This window comes from Vipera berus (genome assembly GCF_964194415.1).
Source record: "Vipera berus genome assembly, chromosome: 9".
NCBI classification, from domain to species: Eukaryota; Metazoa; Chordata; class Lepidosauria; order Squamata; family Viperidae; genus Vipera; species Vipera berus.
In genome coordinates, this window is record NC_138212.1 from 2,912,251 (window position 1) to 2,928,674 (window position 16,424).

Here is a 16,424-nt window from a genome sequence, read left to right on the forward strand (position 1 = left end):
TACTTATTCTTTTGAAACTATGTAGCCCCCTTTCTGTAGAAAGTGCAAGGTATAGACTTTATATTGACACAAAGTATTTCAGTTTATCAGTGGGGTCTTTACCTTTTCCTTACAGGCCAGCCCTTTGTGAAAAATGTGTTGAGGAGCAGGACATACCGTAGTATAAGTCAGTATTGTTCCTCTCCTCTTCACTCATTCTTTTCTGAAAAATAAAACCCTAACCTGACTTCCGGTTAAATGGATATGTTATAGAGCAGGGGTTTTCAAACTTGGCCCTTTTATGACTTGTAGACTTCAACTCCCAGAATTCCTCAGCCAGTGTGCCATAAAAGGGCCAAGTTTGAAGACCCCTGTTATAGGGGCATATGAGGGAGGCGCAGTGGCTCAGCAATGAAGATGCTGGCCTTTTTGGCTGAAAAGCCAGTAGCCCAGGTTCGAGACCCAAGTACCACGTGATGGGGTGAATTCCCGTCCTCGCTACAACTCCTGTCAACCTAGCAGTTCGAAAGCGTGCAAATGTGAGTAGATACAGTAAGTACCACTATGGTGGGAAGGTAACTGCTGTCCGTGGCATCTTGCTGGTCACATGACCAACAAAACATCTTCAGACAGCCCTGGCTCAAGGGCCTTGAAATGGCGATGAGCGCCACCCCTTATAGTCAGCAGCAACTTGCAGAGTAAAATCCGCAGGGACTGCCTTACCTTTTATTTTATTTTATTTTTTATAAGGGCATATAATTTCACCATAGCATCTGCTGTGTTAAGGGGTACTATATAGGTACATTTATGCCTATAAATTAAAATGGGCTTGTCTCTTTGCTATTAGCAAACTTTAGTGAACAAGTTAGCTTTGCATTTTGGCTGTTTATTACACTTTCAGAAAGTTATATTTTTTTACTGTATGCAGATTTAGAGGTAATTAATTAAAATGTGTTGTTTGCTGTTGCTTTACTGCCTGCTATGCTTTTTCTTTCTTAGTGTTGTGCATTGTTGTTAGAGTTTAAAATGGAACTATCATCCTAAGAATACCTTCTCTCTGGGTATTACCTTTATTCCCAAGTTGCTTCTAGGTGCTTTTTAGCCATTAATTAGTCTAGCTTTATAACTCTCCTAGGAGAGAGACTGTCAAATATATTCTGATTGGTAAACAGAGTCACATAAAGGTGAAGGCATTCTCTGTATGCATATGCTTAAAGAATTTAGGAATATGGAATCCTTGCACCCTATCTCATTAACTAGCCCCTGCTTCTTTTTGGATTTGGAATTGAACTGTTCCTCTCCTTTTCATGTGTACCAAAAAGTCCTGCTACCTGAGCTATAAACTATTTTTAATTGTTCCTGCCCCAATTCTTATATGTAACAGTCTAGTTTCTGGACAAGTCCCCCAAATCAAATGTTTAGTTTACATATAGTCCTTGACTTATGACAAGTCAAAGTTACAAAGGACCACTCAAAAGCTATATACAACCCAGTTTCGAAGTTATAGCCGCTGCAGTGACCCTGACGCACAAAATTTGGGCTGATTCACACTTACAGTCGACTGCAGAGATGCTGTGCTGTTTATCCAAAAAGAGGCCATTATCCTTATTTCAGTTTAAGATGCAACGTTGCTTACAATTTTAAAGTGTACTGTGACATCTTTTAGCTTTGTTAACATTTTTCATGCTGATAGTATTTTCCTTTTAAAATTTGTTGACAGCAATCAACCAATCTAGAGGTTGTTGCTGATGATCCGCTGAATGGCCCAGCCGAGACTCTAGTCATTGCTCGGAATAACTTGGGGCTGCATCGCGCCCGTGCAATTTCTCCCAACCCATGGATCCCGTTACTTAAGGCCTTCCTTGTGGCAGTAAGATGGCAAATCACCAATGTTTCTCTGCCCTTATTGCTTCTACAGTTAGCCAAGTGGCAGCTCTATTTAGAGTGACCCAGGCGCTCTTGGATAGGAGAACCCATGAAGTTCACCTCTGGAACAAAAGTGGGTTCTAGCAGTGGTGAATTCATCCATTAAGGAGAGGGTTGTCCGTGTTCCCCTGGAAGAGGTATTGGTTCTCTTTCTCTCTCTCACACACACACACACCAAGAATCCATTGCTGGATCCTACCATACTGAACAACTTTCACCCTTATTAGGGAAGGTTGTAAAGAAAGTGGTTTTGCAACACCTTCACAGGACCCTGGATAAAGTGGATTATTGGGATTTCTTTCGGTCAGAATTCAGACCCGAATGTGGGATAGAAACGGCATTGGTCATGGTTTTGGATCATGTCGTCAAGAGTTGAGCTTGTACACATATTTTGCATTGAATCATGTTTATGCTTTAAACAAAAGTTTTTAGTTTATTCATTAGATTTATATCCCGTTTCTCTCCAGCAGTGCAAACTGTCATGCGTCTGCTCTCCTTGCAGACGTTTCATTACCCAAACTAGGTAACATCATCGCTACTAGCACTGGTGATGTTACTTAGTTTGGGTAATGAAATGGCTGCAAGAAAACAACAACAGCTCAGAGAGCACACCGAGGACCCCTCTTTTCAACCCTGAGCTACAGATATTTTCCTTTATTGGTATTCTGCTCTCCAGGCCCCTTCTTGAGCCTGTCCCTTAATGGAAATCTGTACTGTCATTCGACTTGTTGGGGAGTCTTGTGTAATCCGAAAGCCTAAATAGTCCGTTAAAAGCTATAATCTCTTCCAAATCTGTTTGTCTTTCCAACTTGATTTAAAGCAATCTAATTTTCAAGGTAGATAATTTCCTTACATAAACCGCTTGGCACTTCCTTGAAACTGTCCATTATAACTTTTTTTCCCCCCTCAAAACAATCATTAGTAGCAGCCTGTGTTGTATCTCTTCCTTCTCTAGTCAAAGACACCCCCTTTTCTCAAGAATCCTTTGTGGTTATAGTGGCATTTCAGTCCCTGCTTCGCCCCCTGCTGCCGCTCGGCAGGCAGTCTTGCTGCTTTAGAGATCTGCAGCGATTCAGTCCTAGTGCTATTGGTCAGGACATGAATCCCAGCCAAGCTAAGGGGAGGGGGAGGGGGGGAGGAACGACACACCATGTGTTGGCACACAATACCAGATGCTAGATTTTCATAATGGGGAAGCCTTTTTGGCCCCAGGCATTGCTCATTGTTCATCAACCCCTCCAGAAGAGCTGTAAAAATAATGATAGGTGAATGTAAGTGTAAACAGGGGGTGGTGTTCTGGGTAATTTTTAATGGACTATACTACTCAACTGAAAAGGCAATATTACAGCAATATTGCTAGCTCTTTGCCTCTGTTTGGCTTGCATATTTCCTGTAATTTCTTGCTGTAATAAATGGATAGCCATCTTCAAAGCTGTATTGCTTTTCTGCCAGTTTTGTATTTATGTAGAGTCTAATAAGATTGCTAAACTGAAAGCTTGGGGGGAAAATCGTCTTCAGTTCCACTTTCCATTCAGAGCTCTTTTTTTAAAAAAAAAAAACCTGGCCTTTTTCGGTAGTTGTCGTCTTTCTAGATATGTGTATTTATGTTAACTTTCAATACATGTGGGGGATTTTTATCATTAAAGGGAATCTCTACTTCTTCTGAAAAAGTATTTATCGCAGATAAGCCTTGAATAAGGGACTCTCAGTTGCAGACTGCATAGAAGGGAAAGATTTGAAAGTAATGCACAGAATTGCATGCTTGTACGTGTGTGCGTGTGTGTGTATAAATAAATTCCATGCACAACTCAACATTGCAATTTCTGCAGACATTTATTTCAGTTTTTGTAGGAAATAGTTTTGTTGCATAAAGTATAGAACATCTTATTAAATCTGAGATGCTGATGGAGATGGAATTAAAAATATGGCCAATAAAAAGTGTTTTGGTCCTACGAATTCGGCTTCCTTTATTAGCTGGATGGCTTAGAAAATGACAACACAATAGTCACCCTTGACTGATCTCAAAAGCTAAGAAGGAGCAGAGCGATTAGTAATTCATTTGGAGATGACATGGAAATTTCAGGGATGCAGGTTAGACTGGAAAAACAAAAATGCCCCCAACCAAGACAGTGACAACAACACCAGTGGCTATTCAACAACAAAATGGAAGTGGTATTTTATTTATTTATCATATTTATATAGCTGCCTGTCTCACATATATAACACAACCGTGTTCATGTAGTCATCAGAAGCTGAGTTCAACCTGATGGAATCCTTAATAAGCTGTTGCCATTGACATCTCTTGCCACAAAAGTTTGTAAAATGAGGTTGATCATGTGACCAATCCATTTCGATTGTCGCATCTTATAACCATGATGGGCAGGCTGCCTTACAGTCATAAGTAAAGGTCTACTTGTAAGAAATGCTTCTGTGAAGGATCCTTGAAAGAAGTTGCTGCCTGAGGAGAGATGTGAAAACTAGTGGTTACTTGACAGCTGAATATATAGACTGTAGATGTCTAGAAACAAATTACTCTAGTTCTCAACCTGTGGTCTGCGGACTCCTGGGGGGGCGCCATGTCGTCACAAGGGGTTCTGTCGAATAAGAGGAAAAGGGAGAAAGTACAGTAATTAAAAATAAAGAAGAATGTACCTTTAACATCAACTGAATTGTATTTTTGCATCTGAAAATAATTTATTGAGGGATCTGTATTACTAAAGAAAGAAGCTGGCCATGTATTGTGTATCTGAGCTACCCTGAACCAACTTCCTTTCTTTCATAATGACTTTCCTCCTTTTGAGTTTCTTTTTGACCTAAAATAACCTGGCATTGAATAAGCTGCAGATACCATTGGTTGGCTTTAAGGACTGTTGCTGTAGTTCATACAATAAGAGGCGTTACCAAAATTTGGTTGCACATGGAAGACTAGTGAGTATGAAATCATTTGACCGTTACTCAAGATATCCATCCATCTCTTCTGCAGTGCCTGTGAAAACTAGTAACAGAACTAAACTAGGCTTCTGTTTCAGTCTCGGCGTTTTATTTTCTTGCCTCAAAATACGTGCAAAATGAGAATGCGTAAAGTTTTCTCTGCAGTAAGGCTCATGAGCTGTAGAGCTGCTTGCCATAAAAGTCTTCTGGGGCCTGGTGGCGTGCATTGTTGCTTCTGTATATCATTTTGCCCTGTGCCATGTTGTGATTTTAATATGAATCTGGAGAAAAGCGATCACTCAATTCATAGAAAATGGTGCTTCAGATATTAGTTGTTCTGTAATAGATCTTGGGACAGTTAGTGGTTTAAAAGTCTCTGGCTTTGCTAGCAGTAATAGTAGTATGTGGCATATATGTGTGTACACACACACACACACACACACACAGAGTGCTTTACAGTTGGAAATGGAATAATTCCATTTAGCATTGCCTTTCTGTATGGAAAAAAAGAAATTATAGTTGGTGTATCACTACTGTTGCTATTAAACAAAATTGGCTAGGTGCTAACTAATCATATTGTACTAATGATCCTGATTGTATTTTGTACATAGAAAAATGAAAATACTGTTCATATTAATGTTTTGCATGTTCCCATGTAATTGTGAACTATTCGAATGTGCTATCCTTACTTCCTTGAACGCAATTAGCCTTTGAGGGTTTTCTAGCTGTATATTACATCATTCACAGTCTTCAGGATTCTGTGTGTGTATACCTATCTAGTTCTGTATACATGAATAGATTTCTCTTTAGTAGAGTGATACCAGAATTTTCTAAATTTTCTTTACTTTTCCAGTAAAACTATTTGATGCTTGGTGGCATCAGGCTAGAAAGTGGGAGATGTCAGTCTAGTCCTACTTTAGGGATGAAGCCAGCTGGGTGACTTTGGGCCAGTCACTTTCTCTCAACCCTAGGAAGGAAACAGTGGCAAACCACTTCCGAAAACCTTGCCAAGAAAATCAAAGGGACTCGTCCAGACCATTATTGGAATGCCCATCATTCCCAAGGAAGTATGAAAATGGTGGGAACTGGAATCCAGCGCATCCAAAGGGTATCCATTTGTGGAAGGCTGGCATAGGACAACTGCTCTGCTGTCTTTCAAAAGAGCAGTGTCTGCTGACAGGGTACATACACTTCCCCTCCTGACTCTTGTCTACTTCACTATAGATAAATGTTGCAGACCAAACCAACTGCACATCTTCCGCAATACTTAACACAGCTTTTCTTTGTCTCTGCGAACATGAGACGTAACCGTGACTATTATGTAATGGAATTGCTTTGTGCAAAAGAAAGACATTTATGTTTCTGTGACTGCTCCTTGAATTGCTAGCTATGTAGTGTAACCGATGGGTCTGGGTGAACCCAGATTGACTTGACTGCCAAAGTTTTGATTTGCTTAGTTTCAGTGCATGGGAAATATGCTGGGGTGAGGAGGCCCTATTAGAGAGACATCCCTGCCTTGCTAAAGGCTGGTTTACAAGGAAGCTTTGCCACTTTTAGGAAAAACCAGAACTTTGCTTTGGGAAAGAGAGAAAATTGCCACGGGGGAGGGGAGATTTTACTTTTCCATGATGTGTTACATGGTCTCACACATTTTTTTTTATTTTGCTGAACTCTCATTTCAATACAATCTCTGGGAAATTATCAAGCCTGCTATTCACGTTTTTAAAGTGTTTTTTCACATGAAGTGGAAAAGAATTCCTCTGGGATGTGTTAATGGGTGTGCTCTGTGCTTGTTGAAATTTCTTTGGATTTAAAAGTTAGGAAAATACAAGAAAAAATGGATCTTAAGAAATGAAATACGTATCCGTGTCAGATTGTAGATTGATGTTTTATGTCAGGTGGCAAATGTTCTGGCAAGTTAAGTCCCTTTATATCTAAATATTCTGTCTTTGTGTGAATGTAAATACATTTGTATTGATATTTTTATTCTACTAATGAATATCCATCCAAAATATTAGGAAATAATTGTGGTGACTAAAATTTCTGAATTTTTCTGAACTGTCTTCAATATCTTTGTTTTTCCACATTGGTTTGCCCTTAGACCAGTTTTCCTACACTGGGTTGAGAGATACTGGGATGATTACTGTACATCAGGACATGGCAAGTGTAAAAGGATTAAGCTGAATGGTTTAAATCAAGAGCTAAGCTTTGCTCTACAAATGTTTCCACAGTATGTATTTTATGGATGCAGAATATGTGGCCATCCTAATATTGTTGAGCTACATCGCCCAGCATCCCTCATTATGCCTCAGGTTAGTGGGTGTTGATGTGGCAACATTTGCATAAGTGTGCATTGGGCACCATGCACATTCATCTTGCCATTCGATATAAACAGCAATGTTACTCTTTCGTTCAGATTATGTAATTTCTAATTTAGTCCGGATTTTTCTAGTAAATTTAATGGTATTGCTCTGTTAATGTTGACTCTCTGATGAGGGAGATTCCTTACTTGATAGTAAAAGAGAGCTCATATTCATTAGACCTGATTGGTTGTTGTATTAAGCAAGGCTATCAGCCAAAAAGCTGTTTTGCTGTTAAATGTAAAAATCTGCTAATTTCCTTAGCTTCTGTTTGAAATTCAGAGGTGATGATTCTAGTTTAAAAGCAACTTCAAAAATCCCATGTTGGAAAGATTTGAAATACATCAGGCTGATGTTGTGAATAGGAGAGACAATGATGGTGGTAGTAAGAATAGGTAAGTAATTATAATGTAGTGGAACTAGTGGGGGGTATGACTTTTTACTTCAGTGGATGACATGAAAAACATCCGGGTCACTGATTCCAGAATAGAGCACATCTTTCTTGCTTCATAGAGTCTTACTCTGAACTATTTATTGTGGCTTGTATACGTTCTATATTGCAGATTGTGTGAACGAGTGACACCTACTCAATACATACCCAAATTTACTGTCATACCTATGCATGTCTTCCTTTAGATCAAAATCATTTGTTCAAGCTTTTTTCTCGTTGACTGTTGTATCTGAGCATGTCCACACCTCCTCATGTGTTAACACTGCCAGATTTTGAGCACAGAAAAAAGTATATGGTATATTTGGAAATGAATTCTCCTAAGTATTTGGGTTTGAAAAATACTTTGCCATTCTCACAACATGGGATTCATGCATTAGGGCCGCCTTGCTATCTAACTTACGTTATTGCAACTACAAAAGGATCTTTCTTCCATTGGAGAGGTGCAGGAACTCTTTAAGTTGAACTGAGCTTTGAGCTGTTCGCATTCTGAAGCCCAGCACAAGGACTATAGACCAGGGTTTCTTAGCCTTGGCAGCTTCAAGATGTGTGGACTTCAACTTCCAGCCAACTAGAGTGTTCACACATTAGTCTAGACCCGTGGTGGCGAACCTATGGCACGAGTGCCCTCTCTGTGGGCACGTGCACCGTTGCCCCAATCCTAGGCCTTCAGCTGGGTTTTATAAAACCTTTTCGCTTTAGGCCTCCACTGCCGTGTGCAAAAAAAAAAAGTTCAATCAATCAATCATTCTCAACTTCTTGAGGGGGAAAAAAAAGATCTTGCAAAGTTGGAATTGACTGGTTGAACTTTTTAGTCCCACCCAGTCTGCTGTTACCACCACAGCCACGCCCACCCAATGGGCCACGCCCACCCAGCACATGACGGTACATAAGTGGGTTTGAGGTTGCAGTTTGGGCACTTGATCTCTAAAAGGTTCGCCATCACTGGTCTAGACTTACCCCTTGTCCTTTTCTCAGTTCTAGGATGGGGAGGGGAAGAGTATTACTCTGTTGTGCTAAATTCTAGAGGCATTCTTAGTGGTTCTGTGGTGTAACACAAGTGGAAAAACACTGGTTTTTTCCTCTAGAAGACAATAAACAGGTCACATTCTTCACAGCAAAAAAAAGTTGTTTCCTGTGTCCAGCAAATCAGTGGATTTCAAAGCAAAATGCATTTAAAGTTTGTTTATACTACTTCCACTTGGTTTACTAAGCAGATGTTCCCCCATGCTTTTGATCAGCTAATGAATAAACACAATTGCCAGGTTGTTATTTTTATGGATCTTTGCAAATTTGTCTTTTCAGAAACAAATCCCATCCAGGGATGTCAAGCAGTCTTTTTTTCAGGTAAATACCATTGTTGATAGGAAGTGTAATAGAATATTTTGATCATTCTGATTTTTTTTAATTGATCTCAGTAAACAGTCTATAAAATCATGCTACTTAATGATATCAAAACATTCAGTAGCTTGAAAATTAAATTTTTTGAAAATGTGCCAAAAAAATTCCAGCCATCTTGGAAGATACACTATTTCAAGACAACTGGTTCAAGAATTCTAGAAGGAATAGAAACAACGTACACTAAGCTTTCACAACTTGGACTGGGGAAAGGGCGACACTGATACATTAATCATGAACCCACAAAGTAATACTTGGGGCTCTGGTCAGCTGTTTGGCAACCTGGTAGTGAGGCTAAAGACTTGGAGAGAATCAGCAGAATGTCTTTAAGGTGGCAGCGGCAGCAGTGAATTTATTGACTTATAAAAAAAATGCTGGCAGGCTACACAAGGCCTCTTGATGGGCCATGTATTGTGCCAGCCTGATTTATACCAAGTAGTAATGAGGATACTTGTCTTTCAGACAAAACTCAAATGTCAAGGAAATGTGTTTTCTGTAGTGATAAAGTGGAGGTGTGTGTCAGAAAATTGCACTTGGCATCACTCACTTTGTGTGGCCTGCAAGTTGAAGCATTCTTCTGTGCATAGTTTTGAATGAAGTCCAACAAATGCTATATCACTCGCACTGGATGTATATGTTGTGTATCTCTTTCTATTCCTTGATTAGAATATTAAAACAGGCTGTACTAGTTAAGATTAACATTGATAGTGTGTTTATCTGCATTTTGATATGCACTTATGATTGACCAAACTTCTTGAATCCAATTCACATTTTAGTTTTAAAACTTGAGTATATATCCAAGACAATAACGTGTGCTTTCAAAACTTTGATTACGAACCTTGAATAGCTACACCTAGCAAGTTGTTATATCTTACTAAGTATCCATTTTGTTTCAATATTTCAGAAGCATTGTGAACTTTGAGCAATTCTTTCTGTAGATTATAGAAGATAATTAAACATGTTTAAAACAAGTGTTTTTAAATGAATGCTTTACTTCCCCAGAATAAGAACTTTCTTTCACAGTTGCTGATTTTTTTCTGTTGTTTTCTTGGCATGAATTCAATTGGTATTGTCCAGATATTATTTTATCCCACCTTTCCCTTTTATATATTTACATATTTGGTCAACTCAAGGCAACATACCTAATATTGTCACGAGACATTTGAGCTAGGATGTTAAACAAGTTCTAATGATTGATCTGTTTGGTTGCTGTTTTTTCTGATTTTGGAATGATTTTTAAATTGAAAGTTCTTAATATGAGCTGCTTTGGATTGGGCATGGGGAATATTTTTATACTGCTTTTGTCTTAAGCATTTATAAAACACTATAGTATCTTTGCCAAACAAGAAATAAATTTATGAAAAATGTCTTTCCCTAGAAATCTTTGGTGATAATACTGTATTTTTATAATAAAATATAGTTAGATTATCACCAAAGAAAAAAAGACACGATTCTTATTTTTGGATGGATGCATTACCAGTTTCAAAAAATGATTAGTTGTAGCATATGTCTGATTGCAAAATTGGCCAAGTACCACAATTCTCAACAACTGTCATTTTTAATATGCACTGAGTACTTAAAACTGATAGAAGCAAAACTGAAATTAATTCAAAGTCCTAAATTCTTTCAGGTTAATCAAAGTATTAATGAGGGTGACTTGCCCCAAACCCTGGAACTAGCATAGTTTAAATTATAGAAATGCATGTAGAAGCTTTTGTGGATAGAAGCTTGCTATAATAGTTTGAACTAGCATCTTACATGCTATAGGTAGTCCTCAACTTATGACCACAATTGAGCCCAAAATCTATGTTGCTAAGGGAGACAGTTATTAAGTGATTTTTTCCCCCTTTTCCCACTTTTCTTGCCATCGTTGTTACGTGAATCACTGCAGTTGATAAGTTAGTAATCCAGTTGTTAAGCGAATCTGGCTTCCCCATTTACTTGCTGGTCAGATCACAAAAGGGGATCATGTGACCATGGGGATGCTGCAAAAAAATGTGTGAAAAATGGTCATAAGTAGCTTTTTTCAGTGTCGTTGTAACTTTGAACAGTTACTAAATGAACTGTTTGAAGACTACCTGTATATGGTATCTTACCGTTTTAAATGTGGACTCCAATATCTCATTTCAGTTGACATGGATGATGAAGATGGACGATGCTTGCTAGATGTAATTTGGTAAGTATTTGCTCTTGACATGATTTATACAATATTTTCTTTTATACTCTTGTTCTACAAAAGCATTTTGTTGGAGATTTCTGTTAATTTTCACAAATGTCGACCAAATATTTTTTCATTCATGCTTGGTATATAAACTTGGAATGTCTCCTATGTGACCACTAGTTTCTATTCCAAGTGAAATTTGGCTGAATGCCACTTGGCTTTTTCTTAAGCTTTTTGGAGGTGAGAATAGAACCAGAAGCTTTTTAATTGTGTCTGTAATGACAGCTGGATAGTCATACAGAAAAATAGTAGACTAGCTTTCCCCAACTTGGTATTCTTTATATATGCCAGAATTTCTAACAAGCTAGCTTTGGAATGCTGAGAATTATTCGGATGTACAAACATTGAGGAATGTTTTATATAACAGGTCAAAGAGGAATAACTTAGTTATTATATTTTAGAACAATATTTTATATTATCTGTTTCATGTAAATAAACAATGGTTTAAGAAGTAAAATCCTAAATAAATGGAATCAAATGTTTTTGTGGTCCAAAGTAATAGAGAAACCAAGAAATCACTCTAACTAACAAAAATTGAGATTAATTTTTTATATGTGTTTATGTGTGTCCTTTTATCTTACCTATACATATAACTTTGTGTTTCTATATAGTAAGTATAATATTGTGCCAGAATACCAATAAATCAGTGTTGCACACTAATGTAAGCTATGAAGGCAATAGATAAAATTAAATTCTTCTAGTCATCGTTAAACAAATTTATCTCAACTATTTTTCCAGTGATCCTCAGGCCTTGAATGATTTTTTACATGGATCTGAAAAGGTAAGGTTTTATTCTTCATTTTAAATGAAATTAAATGTTAAATTAACAAATACTTCTATGCAGTAATTACCCTTGGCTCATACGCCTTCAAAAAGAAAAGTGATGCAGAAAATTGAGATGGTGCCAATCTTAGGACTACTGGCCTGAACAGACTTTTCTCCAAGTCATTTTCTCCAGAAACTTTGAATGGTGGAAAATTACTATGCAGGAGGATAAACTATTTATTTCCTGACTAAAAAGCGAAGAGGCAGATAATTTCACCTCATAAGGGAAATATGGGCATAGCTTCAGGAAAGAAACCTAGCCACTGAGGGAATTAAAACATTATCTTATCCAGATAAAGTTTCCTCTCTTTTCATTGATAGTCCAATTCCTCAAATACTGTCAGCTTTAACTTTACATACAATAACAGTTATTTTTATTTTAATAACAGATTGACAGCGATGATCTCTTGGACAACACGGGAGATGCAGCCAGTGCCTTCTTTGAGGGTGCTGGGGTATGTATTTTTCACCTCATTTTAAAAGTATAGATCATATTTCTTTAGAAATCCCAACCCCTTTCCTTGTAAATGATGCACAGTTCAAAATATTAATAGGCACAATAGCAAAAAATACGTTGAATTTCAGCACAAGATATGCTGGTATCACAATTAGACTTTTCTAAATCTGGTACAATGTAATTGCAGAAAGACAGTAAATAATACGATGCCTCACTTCTGATCTTCATTGAAAAACACGTTTCTGGAAAAAGCTTTCTCCGTTTCTATAGCTAATTCTGGAGTAATAGAATTGTTACTTATACACTAAAAAAAACATAAAGCTACAGAACATAGAAAGATCCACAAATTCTGTTCTATTAGTGTTTATTTTGCTCTCACCGTGCTTTCATTTTCACTTGTCACTAGCTGCATGTGCAAGAAACCTCTGGCAATCATTTGAACGCTGAGCAAAGCCAACCCACAACAAGTGTTGATTTAGACTTTTTGGAAGATGACATTCTGGGCTCGCCTTCAGGAGGTGGAGCCAACCTGCAGAATTCAGATCAACCATGTGATATCCTCCAACAGAGTTTGCAGGAGGCAAACATCACCGAGCAAACTCTGGAAGCAGAGGCAGAACTGGATCTGGGTTCTTTTCAGCTCCCTACGCTCCAACCAGTGGTCCACACTGCCTCGGATGGTACCCCACAGATTTTTTCCGGTGGGGCTGACCTCATTGGACTACAGCAACCTGCTGTCCTAACTCATCAAGCGCTGGTGCAGCAGTCTGTCGGGGCTGATGTTGTCAACAAAGCCATCAGCGTGCAGCCTTTTCTTCAACAAGTCGGCTTAGGAAATGTCACCATCCAGCCGATTTCCAACCTTCAAGGGTTGCCCAATGGGAGCCCGAGCGGGGCACTGGGCATCGGGCAGATTCAAGTAGTTGGCCAGCAAGTAATGGCAATTAACCAGCCTGCTCAACAGATCATTGCTAAGCAAGTTCAGCCTTCCCAAGTGGCCACTATGCCCGTAGGGAGTTATATTACTCAGACAGCACCAGAACAACAACAGGTCACCCTGGCCTCTGCTGGCGTATCCCCACAGAATGCCGGTCTTGTGATCCAGAAAAACCTCCCGGCAGCGGCCACTACCACTCTGAATGGAAGCTCGATGTTTGGAAGCGTATCAGCTGCTCAGGGTTCCCAACCACTCACGGTCACATCGAACTTGAGCAGCCCACTTGTTCAAGCCCAAAATGTCATCATTCACCGGACCCCCACGCCAATTCAACCCAAACCGGCAGGGGTCCTTCAGCAGAAGTTGTACCAGATTACCCCCAAACCATTTGGCCCCAACAACACCACGCTGACCCTCCAAAACGAGGCTGCTCTCCAGCAACAGAAAACGCAGCAGAACTTAACTTTCATGGCAGGCAAAGCAGGACAGAACGTGGTGCTTTCTGGCTTCCAGCCGGGGCTGCCTGCCAACATGTTCAAGCAGCCGCCACCACAGCAACAAACTCTGAACAAGCCAATGAGTGTTCATCTGCTTAATCAAGGCAGCAGCATTGTTATCCCAGCACAGCACGTCCCTCAAGCCATGTTACAGGGTCAGAATCAGTTCCTTCTCCCAGGCCAACTCACTGGAACATCGACAGTTCAGATCCCTCAGCAGCTCTCGGCATTACAGGCTAACATGGGTGGTCAGATTCTGACAACCTCACATCCTAGTGGGCAAACTCACATCATCACCAGCCAAGGCCCAGGTGGGCAGCTAATAACCAATCAAGCACTGCCTGCCCAAATTCTCACCAATCAGAATCTGGCAAGCCAGCTCAATTTGGGACAAGTACTCACCTCCCAGAATGCCCATGGAACGGCTCACATTCTTTCTGCACCTATTCAGTTGCAACCAGGGCAGGTGGGCCAACCGACTCTCTTCCAGATGCCTGTATCTCTTGCTGGTAGCCTGACAACTCAAAGCCAGCCCACTGTTGCGGCCTCACTGACCAGTGGTGCCATCAGTCAGAGCGGTCAGACTGTTATCCAAGGTGTCACTCTGCCTAACCCAGTGGCTATGTTAAATGCTACTGAGAGCCTCAACCAAACCATGACCATACAAGCACCCCCTAACGCCACCAGCCAGAGCCCTGGTCTTATTCAGCCACAGTCAACCCCCAGCGCCAACCTCCTACCAGGTGACCAAGCCAATATGCTCACTGTCCAGTCCACCTCTCTGCCCTCTGCTCCTTCTCAGCTACAACTGAACGTTCAGCAGCAAACATCACCACCTCAGCAACAAGCACAAATACCTGTGACTTCCCAGTCCAGCCCTAACCTGGTGGCATCAAGTCCTGAAAAGATTATTTTGGGCCAGACAGCTGCTGGAACTGTAATCTCCCAGGATTCCATGCAGATGTTTCTACAGCAGGTAAGTTGAATAATTCTTGGCACAACAGCTATTCCTGATCCTTTGATTAGTGTGTTCTGTCTCTTGAAGGGTGCTCCGATTGACTAGCCCAACCTGAGCGGAGAAAGAGTCAAGAAAGATTTTGGCCGTGACAACTCAGAGCCTTTGAATTACTTTAATTTTGAAACTTTCTCGTCTTCAAGATAAATATTTGAAGGTGAATTGATAAAAGTGAAGAGCAGTGGCCAGCTTTCCATTAACAAAAATATAGCAGCTTTTATATTCTGTGTTGCTTCTTTTTTCCTATTCCCAAATCTTGAAATGCAAACTTCATTTCTTTGACTTTGCCCCAGAGACTTAGCACTTCTTCTGACAGCTTGTCATTTGTAACCGTATCTTCCCCCGCAAATCTTCAGCCTTTTGAGAATCAGAGTAAGGCTGAGTAGGTGATGAGATTTAAATCAACAAATGCAAATATCTTAATGGTCATACATACAAAGAATAAGAGTCAACACTGATTTGATGAGACATAATTAAATAGGGAAATAAGTTAGTAGGGTGAGGGTATGACTTTTCTCAGGTAATACTGATACTTGTTTATCTGGGTCAAAATTCAGGAGGCTATCTACACGCAGCAAGTAAACAGAATGGGCTGGATGTGTTTGCTTTTCCGATCACTTTATGATTAGAAACTGCATTCCTTAAAGGGCCAGAGCCTGATTTGAATGTGAATATACTGTAGATTGTGTAGCTTCCATTAATTATGAGCTTTGTACATCACCAAAGGATTTTTGGTGACAAAATTATGCAGAGTACAGTTTCAGGCTACGACTTCCTACATAAGCTTGATTTTTGTAATCACGGGGAAAGCAGGAGAGGAGAGTACTAATTTACTAAAGTTTTTTTCAGTTCAGTAAAATTTTACATGTGAATCTAAACAATAACCAGCGTTGCAAAAGGTGGGCAAATAATGTGAAGATGGTCCATGCTAAATCTCTTGGATTACAGAAGGATCAGAGCCAGCAACAGAAGCAGCAGCAGCAGCAGCAGCAGCAATTTTATTCGCCAGCTCTGAAAATGCAGCAGGAGAGCAGTATGAATGAGTCTACCGTACCTCCCCATCTGCCAATGCCTCTGCCCATCTACAGCATAGCCACCACTGCACTCAACCCCACAAGCAGTGTCCCAGCCTCGGTGATAGTCAGCAGCAGTGTAGGCACAGCCCTGCAGCCGCCTGCCAGTCGAGAGCTGAACCAGAACCACAACCTGCTCCCGGTGGATTCCAAAGTACCACAGTTCTCGACTGGCCCTTCCCAGCAGGCACTGGCTTGCCAGGTAGACCTTACCTGTTTGCAAATCCGTAACGTTGCCCTGCTTTGGCCTGTTCTCCTGCCTTACTTCCTCTTGTCTAACATGTCTGCCCTTCTTAATTTTCCCTTCACTACTTGCTTTGCCCTGCACATTCTCAGTGCAGAACATAGAGAATGAAT

General features: G+C 40.0%; 1 protein-coding gene across 1 annotated transcript in view; it reads left to right on the forward strand.

The window, feature by feature from the left end:
• Window positions 1-16,424, forward strand: part of BICRA (BRD4 interacting chromatin remodeling complex associated protein) — a 62,747-nt gene that overhangs the window by 30,582 nt on the left and 15,741 nt on the right. The window contains exons 2-7 of the mRNA XM_081334960.1: window positions 8,950-8,991; window positions 11,173-11,218; window positions 12,002-12,044; window positions 12,478-12,543; window positions 12,952-14,955; window positions 15,943-16,269. Of these exons, the coding sequence (XP_081191086.1) occupies window positions 11,178-11,218; window positions 12,002-12,044; window positions 12,478-12,543; window positions 12,952-14,955; window positions 15,943-16,269 (2,481 nt within the window). The 5' untranslated portion in view covers window positions 8,950-8,991; window positions 11,173-11,177. The remainder of the gene's footprint in view (window positions 1-8,949; window positions 8,992-11,172; window positions 11,219-12,001; window positions 12,045-12,477; window positions 12,544-12,951; window positions 14,956-15,942; window positions 16,270-16,424) is intronic.